The sequence below is a fragment of the Euwallacea fornicatus genome, chromosome 7 (assembly GCF_040115645.1).
Source record: "Euwallacea fornicatus isolate EFF26 chromosome 7, ASM4011564v1, whole genome shotgun sequence".
Classification (NCBI taxonomy): Eukaryota; Metazoa; Arthropoda; class Insecta; order Coleoptera; family Curculionidae; genus Euwallacea; species Euwallacea fornicatus.
Genome location: NC_089547.1, coordinates 5,259,024 through 5,270,122, shown reverse-complemented (window position 1 = coordinate 5,270,122; position 11,099 = coordinate 5,259,024). Strand labels below are relative to the sequence as shown.

Below are 11,099 nucleotides of genomic sequence, written 5' to 3'. Positions count from 1 at the left end.
CACGCATCACAATTTGGAGGAAGCACATTTGGCAACATTGCTAGGAATCCGGCATTTTTACCAGTCGGCCATTTTGGTTTTCGACCTTTTTCTCTTTGTTTGTGCGTAGCGTCTTCTTGAAAATTTCCGGCAAAATCTCGCGAGCTTATTCTAATATTTCAGTCTCTCGTCAACTGCAAATATTGCGGATCGACGCAAAATGAGCTACGGCCGCCCCCCGCCCCGTATCGACGGGATGGTGTCCCTTAAAGTGGACAACCTCACCTATCGCACCACCCCTGATGACCTACGCAGAGTTTTCGAACGTTGCGGAGAAGTTGGAGATATTTACATTCCCCGCGATCGGTTCACCAGGGAGAGCAGAGGATTTGCTTTCGTCAGGTAAGTTTCAAGTTTTGAGGTTACTCTTTAGATACCTAGGCCAGGTTAGTGTTCAGGTTAAGTAGGGGTACAGTGAGCGAAAGGTCAGTGAACTCTTCTGACTGGTTCTATCAACTTTTTAGGGTTGAGGTGCTCTTTCTATATTCATAAAGGAATTGTCTTGAGGACACATTGCATTACCTTCCCATGGCACTTTTGTGAGCTTAGTATATATGTTGCTACTTCCTCGGCATAGAATATCATTTATACCTATTTAAAACTAGAACTCATGCCGTGATTTTGATAAAATTTCACAGTTATCTCCCGTACTATATTTATTCTTCACCAATTTCAAGTTTAAGATGTGTAACTTGGAAGATCTTGCTTTTGCAATGTTTGTACACTGTGTTCAAGTACATTTGAAACAGGAAATTTTCATAAAATAGCACATATACATATTAAGAAACCTATTTATCTAAAAGGTTCTTCGACAAGAGAGATGCTGAGGACGCACTGGATGCCATGGATGGGCGTATGCTCGATGGCAGGGAATTGAGGGTGCAAATGGCTCGTTATGGAAGGCCTACCTCTCCTCATAGAAGATTCCGAGGCGGAAGAAGAAGGTACTCATTTTAGTTGTTTTAATGAGACTTAAAAAAATACAAACAATGGTTATAATTTATAATATTAGGTCTAGGTCTCGTGGTAGAAGAGAAAGCCGTTCCAGATCCCGAGGTAGGAGGTCGCCATCTAGAAGCAGGTCCAGATCAGGCAGTAAAAGCTCTAGGGGAGCGTCAAGGTCTCCAGTGAGAGAGAGGGAAAATAATTCTCGATCAAGGAGCAGATCAAGGTCCAGATCTAGATCTTAAGTAAGACATGTGTTTATTTGAAATATTGATAATAATGAGCTCTAATTGCTTCAGGTTTTGTCTGGGTGACAGTGCGGCGGTGTATTTTAGTAAGCAGCACCTGCGCTCTGGCAAGGTATTTGTCTAGACATAAGATTGCGTTTTCTTTACCTAAATTTAAAAAAAATGAAAAAAAGAGCCTTTTTTAGGGTAACTTGCCTCCTGTTTAATTCAATTTTAATTCAACTATCTGCATTTTATTTTGGTTTATTTTCCTAAAAGAATATTTCCAAGCAGACTCTCCCAGTCAACACATGTTTGGTCTAATTGCTATAGAGTTATAGAGTGTTTAAGTATACTTATTTTGTATCTGAAGAGGTGGTACTTCAAAAAAATTGACATAACATTTCATGTAACAGCATTTCTCTAGTAAATTTGGTTTTTGGCAGTGCGAATCTCTTTTTACAGTGTAGTTTTTTAGTTGGATCAAGTTTGATCTAATCTTTCACGCCTTTGAGAATTCTAGTTCAATCTTTTGTAACTACCAAAGTCTCGTAGGGAACTTTAAGGGTTACATGAGGTTGCATGTGACTCCATGTAACATTTAAATACATTAGTTCCTTTTGACAAATTAATCGAACACAAAGTGATTTGTGATTTCAGGTTTTTTGTGTTATAAGTAATTTGTAGTTTTTTCGACTTACTGCTACCTTCGGCATCGCCAAGTCGGTCGACAGGAGATTCACGTCTTTGGCTCTAAAAGGTCGGGCAGTAACAGCACCCGAGTTCTCGCTCGATCTAGTTGATTGGTCGAAATTCGAGTGCTGAAGTCTAATCCCTGACGGGAATAATCTACGGACGATCACAGAGCGATATTGGCGCAGTAAGCCGAAAACGCTATCAATTTCTTGAAATTGAAGTTATTTCAACTGTAACACAATTTCTTGGTTTTATTCCGTCAAAGTTTGATAAAATTGGTCTAAATATTAGGACTTTTTTCTCTGCTAATATGACAATTTCTCATCTATATCAGAGTGACGCAAATTTCGTCACTTAGTACCTAAGTGCTTGACGGAACAAACCAAACCGACTCACAATACCCCCACCGACGCCCCTGAAATGTACTAACGCCTCTTTTGTGTGGTAGCAGGCGCAGAGTCGGGGTTTTGCGGTAAGATGTTGGTGTTTGCGGAGCGAGATATGGTGGCGAGAGAGAGAGCAGCGGCAAAATAGAGCGGGAGCTGGCGTGACATTGGCTGGATGGAGCGGGCGCAGTCTGGCCAGCCAATCGAATCGCAGTGTTGCTGCCGCGTTCCTGATACATGCGCAGACGTTCGTGCGTTCCTGCTCTCGAGTCTCTAGCCTGCTGTCGGTCTAAATATGCATGCGCGATAACACTGGCTTGGTTGGGGTTCAAAGACGAGTTTTATGATCATTTGAAGGCGCAAAATGGCGAATTCTGGTTCTGTTCAAGTAAGAGATTCGTGATGTGCTCACATCTAAAATTCGTGAACTTATTTTGCAATCGTATCTTGAATCCATTCTACCAAGCGTCTTAAAAACCTTGGTAACCATCAAACGTCTGTCTCAAAACAGCCTAACAGAGGAATATTGATCCAAGGCATACCTCTGATATCTCAACGTCTACTTAAGGCTTTTCTTAATGATGACCCTCTATTTTATGGACACTGAGTTCTCCATTAGTGAGGCTTTGTGGTCCGCATTGTAGGTAGTGTGTCCAATCTAAATTCCAAACCCACAGCCGTAGGGTTGCCATACAAGCGAAAAACAAATTAGCTTGCAAAACTGACTTGCTTTCAACTCCAACGAAACTTCGTCTCTTTGCCTTAAACAAGCCACGAAACCGTCAATTGAAGGTAAATGTTGCCAATGCCGCAAAGAATAAAATGTTGTTTTATAAGGGAAGAATTCAGGTAGGTGCTATATCAGGTGAGATTTCTATGGTAAAGCCGTTGATTGACTGCGAAAACGTTACTGTTCTAGACATGTTTCTAGAACGTGTGTGGCAGATCAATTCGTCTGCAAAGAAACTAGAATCCAGTGCATTTGAAGATGTCATAGATTGGATTCCAAGGAGGTTGTTTTTCAGGCTCCAGACATAATATTGAATATATGGAAATAAAAATCATGTGTTTTCTTGTTAATTTAGTTTTTTTGATCCCCACATTTGCATGCGTTTTTACTTGCAATGTCTCGTGCGAGTTCTATAACCCGTTTAAATCAAGAGGTGCGTATTTGCATGCTACGCAACGAAAATTGGAAATATAAAAAAATGCTTGAGCTCGGGCGTATCATAGCTTTGTGGGTTTTTTCAATCATTTGGAAAGCTTAAATCGCAGAACCGGGTTATCCACAGCTTCACCGGGAAATATCTTAGAATTCGCGAAATAAAACAGTTAAATCGTATATTTAAATTGATTATATTGATTGTTGTTACAAAGATTACACTGTCCTATGTTAAAATACATAAAAATAAATTAATGTATTTTTCAATAGAAACGACATGAGGCGAGCAATGAACTTGGTACATGCCTAAGAAATTCATTAGATCCAAGAGTATATTTCACAGCAACACATTTTGAATGTAAGTCCATAATTTAACCACAGTTCTCTTCGAAAGGGGCTTCCCCGCTCCCTGCTTCAGTGTGTGTATGCAAAACCAAAAATCATAAACTGAACAAAGGAACTTTGTAATATAATTTTTAATGCAGTAAATTTGGGTGTCCTAATAAGAGAAATATTTACACAACACAAACGAGCCATATTGCTATATAGAAAAATATATACATTAACACTAAAAAATAAACGTTAACACAGATTTTGGTAAAAAACTTAAACGTTAATAAATAAGTAAAACGCTTGCTCCGTCATATAAATACTAATGCGGCAACTAAACCAAAAAAGAAATTCCGAACATTCTCACTCAACCGAAATAAACCTAAAAGCAACGAAAAATTTTATGGAAAACAACACAATAGGTTTTTAGCTGCCAAAGCAGCTTAAAATACTCATCATAATATTAGGGACGGCACTGAAACTGCCTCTTTTTAACCGACACTTATATATCCTCTATGCAACTACAGCAGACATGGACTTTACAACATGTAAACAGTTACACGACATCGAATAACGAAACACCCTGTGTGTTTTCTTACTTGCTAAAGTGATAGGTTGTACTTTTCTCAACAATATTAGAGATGGAAAGGGGCTAGTTCTTGTCCTGCCCTTGAGGTTCACCTTTGATATACGTCAAGTACAAGCCGCGCAGAAACAAAAAGTACGTGTATAGAGAGAGTAAGACGAACAGCGGGAAAATCCCCATTGAAAATATCTCGATCAGGATGTCCCGAATGCGGGCTCGAGGTCAGGAGATTGTGCAAGAGTTGCGGGGTACACAGCTGCTCCTGCCATCCACTCCGGCCGGAGTACTGGGAATACTGGTAAACCTTAAAAAGAAAAGTCATGTTCCTTCTGGTTTTTTCAAGGAAATCTCCACACTTACCTCAACTTCCTTCCGCCGTGTTTCTTATGATTGTTGGTATACTTAAACTGTTGTGTATTAGTCGACGTTAAAGCGTAAGATTTCAGGTGTGACTTGACACAAGTCGGTAGAGGCAGTTGTTCAATGCTGTAGACGGTGGTACGGGCCACTATAGCTCTACAGCACAACTCTTGCAAACTCAGTACCCTGTTGGACCTCCACAGGCGCTCCATGCCGTTGCGCTGCAGAGCCATTCTGGAGAGTTCGCAAAAGCTCTCGTGTATGTTGAAGTTGCACAGCGGAGACACTTCGAAAAATGCCATACTATGCTTGTTGGCGTAGATTTGCGCGTCTCTTTGGCCCACCTTTCGCTTAAAGGCCAAATGCAGCCGGTTGCCCACCAACACTTTGGGCACGCCTGGGGCGTGGCTGTCCACCTCTTTTAGCCAACGATCCAGGCCATCAAATGACCATCTGCAGGCAAATATGGTATGAAAATATTTGCATGGAAGTGGACTTCTAGCTAACCTGTTGGTAATATCATAGACTAGAAGAACTCCTTGGGCCCCTCTGGAGTAAGACCGGATAATAGTGCAGAATCTTCCCTGACCAGAAGTGTCCCACAGTTGCAGTTTTACTCTTTTGCCATCAAGGAGGATGGTGGTGGTTTTGTACGCTATAATGAGCAAAATAGTCATCAACACTGCTATTCTGCCGCTTTTAGCTTGGGTTTGCTGAGTGCTTTTTGTTAGATAACTTGATTCGACAAGCATCAACTTGATCTTGTGAAAGTTGGCAAAAAGCAATCAGGAGATTCAGGCTTTAAGAGCTACAAAGTTTGACTTTTACAAATTAAGGCAATAAAAATTGTACTAATTCAATTGAACTTTGCAACATATAAACTAATTTTTGATAATATTATAACGATCAAAAACCAATACGTACACTTACCACTACCACTGCAAAATGGGCTTTCTAGAGCACCATCATCCAAATCAGACAAGATCTCCTGTTTGCCGACATCACTGTCACCAACCAAAAGGAACTTTAAAAGGTAGTCGTACTGTTTCTCAGGGGGTTTGCTAAGATCCCCAGCCATAGCAGTGGTGTAGTCTTATTTGCAACCATAATCAAATAAAATTGTGAAAGTATGAGCAGAGTTGTGGCTTAAGCGAACTGAATGTGGCTTTTTCCCATAACAATCATTCGGTTTTTGCACATTGGGTACCAAACTGAGGTTGTTTAACGCTTAAGTAACCAGCAGCGAGACGTTAACAATCCCAGGAATGGGTCTAATGGGTAAAAATAACAAACTCTTCCTGCGACGGTTTATTTTTGTTTGGCAAGGTCGTTCCTTTCGTAAATAAACAGATGGTATTTGCAGCCCGATTTTCGCTGGTTCGATGGCCCTCTTGGCACTAGTGAGTCTTCACTAAACTCTGGTGGTATGTGCGATCGATAAACTAGAGATTTCTTGAAGAAAATCAGTAGATTTCACTAAATTTTAGACAAAAATTCAGCAGGAAAATGGCCTTCCTTCTGTCACTTTCTCAAATTTTGACATTTGGGAAGTGGGAGGTCGTGACAATGGTGCCTAACTTACCTTTATATTCTCAGGCCCGTTGTGGTTCCACTAGCTCCCACTTGAAAAGTTTTTTCCTGGATAATTCTTTCAGAATTATGTTTTGTGATAATTAAACATTAAAACTAATACACTTTTGCGAGTATTAAATGGAGTAAAATCACAAATGGAAATTAGTGTTAAATGTAAATGAGAGTCGAGCTTCGAGCGAATTGATAATACTCCCCCGAATTTCAGACAACTTGGCAACGCAGCAATGACCGCCATTTTCAAATAAGCGGCTAATGGCACTTTTGCCAAGTTTAAATTGATATTTTCTCAGTAATCAACGCTTTTCTACGCCAAATTCCCGTTTAGTATATCACTAAAAAGAGCTTAAAATGGGTTCCAATGAGGCCGAAGAATTCCGGAATGCTCTGTTAGATATCTCCTCTCACATGATCAAATTGGACTGTCCATTTGGTTTGTATATTAATATCCATTAATGTATATACTTCAATGATAACTTGAACAGATAGAGTAAGGTGTGCGGAATGGGCCAGAAAACTCGCTTCCATACCTGACGACCATCTAGAAGCATCAAAAATCAAAAACGAATACGCCCAGTTGTTGAGAATTCAGGTGCGTAATAAGTGCGTTCATGGTCCTTTCGAACATCCTCCCCCGGGAGGTGTTTTAAGCTCCCTCTCAGAGTGTTTAGGAAATATCATTTGCAAAGAGGTACTTGCCATTAAACACTGTTTTTCGAGTAAAATTGATTTGATAACTCCACCCAACAGGTTCCGTTTTTGCCGAAAATGGGTCCAATTTCTCCAGTGCTGCATCACAAATCTCCTGACGGCAGGGCGTACGTTAGCGTCAAACAGATCCCAGGAGGGGGAGTGCTGTGTTACATGGGGGTAAGTCCTGATGGGTTGGAGTCGTAAATGAAATACGTAAATCATTTGTCTTTTTTATTGAATAATACACATCATCATAAACAAAAAAAGCTTAATGGATCATAACAGAACTATCATAAGGTTAAAACATTTATTTAAATAACTGTATAATGATTCATTCAATGTTTAAAAGTGGCTTCTCAATCAAAACTAATCAATTCCGCCGTTTGAGTTTGTTCTACAATTTGCGGTGCCTGCGCTTGTTGTTGAGAAGTAGGGCCTTGTTGGGGAAAGACCCTTTGCAGCTGACCTAAAACCATAAATCCTCACCATCACTTTCCTACAGTAAAACAGTAAAAAAAGTTACCTGCTGGCGGAGTTGGCTGCGACGGGGGCATACCAGGATGAGGCACCATCATTGGAGCAAAATTTGCCCCAGCTTGCTGAGGATGGGGTTGAAATGGTTGCCCTTGAGGTGGGCCCATCTGCGGCATCGGGGGACAGCTCCCTCCTAGATACACAAACCTTTAATACTGAGATTTGCTGGAGTTTGTTAGGTACCTTGAGGGGCAGAATTTGGAGGCTGCCCCATCATCTGCCCGTAAGGAGCGTAAAATCCTCCCACCGGGGTTGGAACAGGTGGGTTTGAAGGTTGGAATGGGACTGCATGCACTGGGGATCCAATATAACCTCCAAACTGCTGTGGCCCCATTAGGTACTGTTGCTTTTGTTGCTCCTTGAAGAAATTCGTGGTTAATTAATTTTAAAATATGTAACTTTCTCTCTTACCTGTCTCATCTGCATCTCCCTTTCCTGTTCCTGAATCCTCTGCAATGCCAACTGCCTCTGATATTGCAAATATTCCTGCTTCTTTTTGCGCATAATTTCTAGTTTGTGCGCCATTTGCATCTGTCGCTGTCGCTCCGCTTCCTCAGCTTCGCGCCGTAATCTTTCACGATGTTCCTCACGCAGCGCATCCAGGGCGGCCCGTGCATCTTTCACCTTAGAAAAACTAATTACTGCACATCCTAAAGTCTCTGCTGATACAAACCTGAGTCAGCTTGTCTTGCAGCCCCTCGTAGTGCAGCCTGCGATCATCGTGGTCTTGAATATAACGCAATAACCTCGAGTGCAAGTTGGTAATGTTCATGAACAGTGACTGGACGCTGGTGTCGTTTGTGATTGAGCGTCCTCTGAGAATTATTAGTTGTCAATACAGAGAAAAGGATGCAATTAATTGCTGAAACACCGCACCTGCTGGAGTTGCTTTTCATCCTGTTAATAAAAATCTCCACTTGACTCTTCAAAGTTTTGATGAACTCTTCCAAATCGTTGTCCGCAACTCCGTTCTCTTTAATTTTGAACTTTGGTTCGTTGCTGAGGATGGAGGAAGCAGGGGAAGGGGCAGATGGGCTTGTTGGTCTTAGGAAGATATCAAAATTAGTTGATTTCAATAATTCAAAGGCATAAATTACCTGATGATCTCTTTGGTGTCATTGGACTGGATAGATTCCCAATAGGAACGATTCAGATAACGATCCAACTCGGAATTGCCAGTTTCCTCAAGCTGCGGCGAAGGGCTTCTTCGAGTCACAGGCTCAGGCTCTAAAACAGGTTCTCATTTTTCTTCAAGAAAGTTTATTGCAGTAATAAAACCTTTCTTGAAGGAATTGTTAAGCAGAGCATGTGTGGCCCTCAGTTTTTCCTTCTCTTTGGCTTCAGCCTCAGATTGGCTAAGAGCTAATGCCAACTGTAGCTCCTCTTCTTCCTTCAACTCATCTTCATTCTTCCTTGGAGGTTCCTATAATTTATCATACACTTAATATACCACCATGACAGGTGAGGGGTTTACCTGGCTTTGCTGCGCTAGAGAACTGTTCAAATACTCAGAAGGTAATTCACCATCTTGTTTGATCAACTTGGAAGCAGTAACAGGCTTATTCACTTTATCATAGCAGGTTTCGCAAACTCTGACCTAATAAATTTTGACGAATATCACCCAACCAATGTTCGATTTCGTGACTCACTTCTTTTTCAATGCCAAACTTGGGTAAAGTTGTTGATTTGGAACTACACTGCCCACAAAAGACTTGACCACAATTCCTAAAATCCCATAAGAAGGGAATGGCACGGATGTGAATTAATACAAAGAACAACATGCCTGCAATGGTGTTTCCTCTGCACAAGACCGAAAGCGGTCCTGCAGCGATGGCAGGTGTCCCCATCGAGCCAGTCGGGAGCGGTATCAGCAGCGAACATTGCGTCGCTTTCGCGTAAAACTGGGAACTTGAAACCCTCTGCTTTCATGGCAGCCATCAAGTCCTGAAACCGCGTTAATCTTGTTAAGACTTTAATTTAATTTAAGGGAAATGGGACTTTGTCAGTTGTACCCTTGAATTCGGGGAGAAGGAAATAATCTGTGCAGTGAATGGCAAGAAACTATGGTTCTGAGTGTATTTTGTATCAGTCTCTCGCGTAGTTTTGGAACAATTTTACATACCCAACTACCTATACCAGCAATGTAGTCCATGTGTATTAACTGCCCAAGTATATACCAACTAACCTATTAACAGTTTTGATTTGAAATGAACCTACGCAGTGATTAAACCAATGACTAATGTAAACAGGATGATAAACATATCTATACAATTGTTTGAGCTCAAGGTCACTAATTTATAATATATCGCAGATTAAAAATCCCTGAACCAGCTAAGTTATACCTTCAAATTGCCATGTTTTGGATTCTTCCTGAATGCGAAACTCCAAACCTGAATCAGTTCTAATAATTTCTGCTTAACGTTTTCATGGGGAGTGTTTTTGGCCAGATCATGTAAGAAATCACAGTTGGCTTTTGTTGTTAGTTCCTCTGCAATTAATGCCCCTAAAAATGATTTTGTGAAAGCGCATTTCAAAGTGATTCCATGTAGATTCATCTTACCGCAGTTCTTGATCATACTCTCGAGACACAACAAGGCATATAGTGAAGAATGAGGGTTAGGCAAAAATAACTTCTTTTTTACTGCGTTGATTGCAACTTTAGGTCTAGAAAATTAGAAAAAATGAGCGATTGCCTTCGGCCTTAGGCTTTGGTGTCAAGCCAACAAGACGGAGATGGATACATACTGTATATCATTCTGTCTAATTAAGTCGCATATCTGTATTATTGATGGCCAGTCTGGTTCCATTAATAACTGGCTTGTGGCTTTATCTGCAAGTTAGAAAAATGAATTTGCTAGTGTTGCAGTAATGAGAAGAAATTAAGCTGGTATAGTGCGCCTACAAAGTGGAACGAGAGAAAGATGTAAAATTTTTGTAATGTATGCTGCATTGGTGTGCCTCAGAGACGGCTTTTCAGAAGCCGTTTCAATGGCAAAGGTACTGGATCGTAGAACGTTGTGGATAACATAATCTTATAACTTTTAAGAAAGCACTGGGATGTTTTGTAGTCAGCAACCTACTTACCAAGCAATTTATCAAAGTGTCCCGAACGGAACATGTCTGGACTTGATCGTACCAAAGAATTTCACTGAATTTTTTTCTTTCTTAATTTAATGTTTTTTTAGAAAATTTCACTAAAAACTCAAGTTTTTTGATGATGAATAATGTTATGATTTCTCCTCTCAAACTCAACTTCGTACCAAGACGGCCCAGTCAGCTGACTTTGACAGGTGAATATGACTGATGTTTATTAATAATAGCTCATCCGGGATGTATACAATGTAAAATATATCGAAATGCACATAAATTCGGCATTTTTGCTACATAAATGTGGCAATGGTTCGTATGTTGAGGTCTAGCAATATTTATGAGGCTTTAAAGATTGCTTAAAATTATTTGAAGACTGTTGGGTGTGTTATAAACGTTTACGGCATCATCATTTTTTATTACTACAACACTACTATGTACTTAAAAGTTGACAGCTCTTGGCT

At 40.5% G+C, this 11,099-nt stretch overlaps 4 protein-coding genes across 8 annotated transcripts; 2 read left to right on the top strand and 2 right to left on the bottom strand.

The window, feature by feature from the left end:
• The first annotated feature begins 52 nt into the window (after window positions 1-52).
• Window positions 53-3,373, top strand: SC35 (SR family splicing factor SC35). 3 transcript variants are annotated; one of them, XR_010732295.1, is made up of 5 exons: window positions 53-381; window positions 843-983; window positions 1,052-1,229; window positions 1,284-1,344; window positions 2,359-3,373. XR_010732295.1 is itself a non-coding variant. In XM_066284463.1 (4 exons), exons 1-3 carry the CDS (start codon window positions 200-202, stop codon window positions 1,227-1,229), a joined length of 501 nt encoding a protein of 166 aa, XP_066140560.1. In that variant the 5' UTR covers window positions 54-199; the 3' UTR covers window positions 1,284-1,656. The 3 variants fall into 3 exon arrangements, 1 of the variants encoding a protein (XP_066140560.1); XR_010732294.1 differs by having other exon boundaries at window positions 2,356-3,373; XM_066284463.1 differs by lacking the exon at window positions 2,359-3,373 and having other exon boundaries at window positions 54-381; window positions 1,284-1,656.
• Window positions 3,374-3,633: 260 nt separating this feature from the next.
• Rab40 (RAS oncogene family member Rab40) lies at window positions 3,634-6,259 on the bottom strand. 2 transcript variants are annotated; one of them, XM_066284461.1, is made up of 4 exons: window positions 5,656-6,259; window positions 5,239-5,386; window positions 4,732-5,184; window positions 3,634-4,675 (listed from the first exon to the last, which is right to left on the bottom strand). In XM_066284461.1, exons 1-4 carry the CDS (start codon window positions 5,807-5,809, stop codon window positions 4,594-4,596), a joined length of 837 nt encoding a protein of 278 aa, XP_066140558.1. In that variant the 5' UTR covers window positions 5,810-6,259; the 3' UTR covers window positions 3,634-4,593. The 2 variants fall into 2 exon arrangements, with proteins under 2 accessions (XP_066140558.1, XP_066140559.1); XM_066284462.1 differs by having other exon boundaries at window positions 5,662-6,259.
• A 60-nt stretch (window positions 6,260-6,319) lies between these two features.
• Window positions 6,320-7,218, top strand: LOC136340408 (uncharacterized). The gene is made up of 3 exons (XM_066284464.1): window positions 6,320-6,754; window positions 6,807-7,012; window positions 7,072-7,218. Exons 1-3 carry the CDS (start codon window positions 6,673-6,675, stop codon window positions 7,216-7,218), a joined length of 435 nt encoding a protein of 144 aa, XP_066140561.1. The 5' UTR covers window positions 6,320-6,672.
• A 14-nt stretch (window positions 7,219-7,232) lies between these two features.
• Window positions 7,233-10,827, bottom strand: Hrs (Hepatocyte growth factor regulated tyrosine kinase substrate). 2 transcript variants are annotated; one of them, XM_066284455.1, is made up of 15 exons: window positions 10,633-10,827; window positions 10,294-10,378; window positions 10,109-10,212; window positions 9,891-10,051; window positions 9,332-9,492; window positions 9,198-9,273; window positions 9,023-9,145; window positions 8,827-8,971; window positions 8,646-8,775; window positions 8,425-8,592; window positions 8,222-8,363; window positions 7,960-8,172; window positions 7,732-7,906; window positions 7,538-7,681; window positions 7,233-7,480 (listed from the first exon to the last, which is right to left on the bottom strand). In XM_066284455.1, the coding sequence occupies exons 1-15, from the start codon at window positions 10,664-10,666 to the stop codon at window positions 7,371-7,373; spliced, it is 1,971 nt and encodes a 656-aa protein (XP_066140552.1). In that variant the 5' UTR covers window positions 10,667-10,827; the 3' UTR covers window positions 7,233-7,370. The 2 variants fall into 2 exon arrangements, with proteins under 2 accessions (XP_066140552.1, XP_066140553.1); XM_066284456.1 differs by lacking the exons at window positions 9,891-10,051; window positions 10,109-10,212; window positions 10,294-10,378; window positions 10,633-10,827 and adding an exon at window positions 9,671-9,803.
• Between the last annotated feature and the right edge of the window lie 272 nt (window positions 10,828-11,099).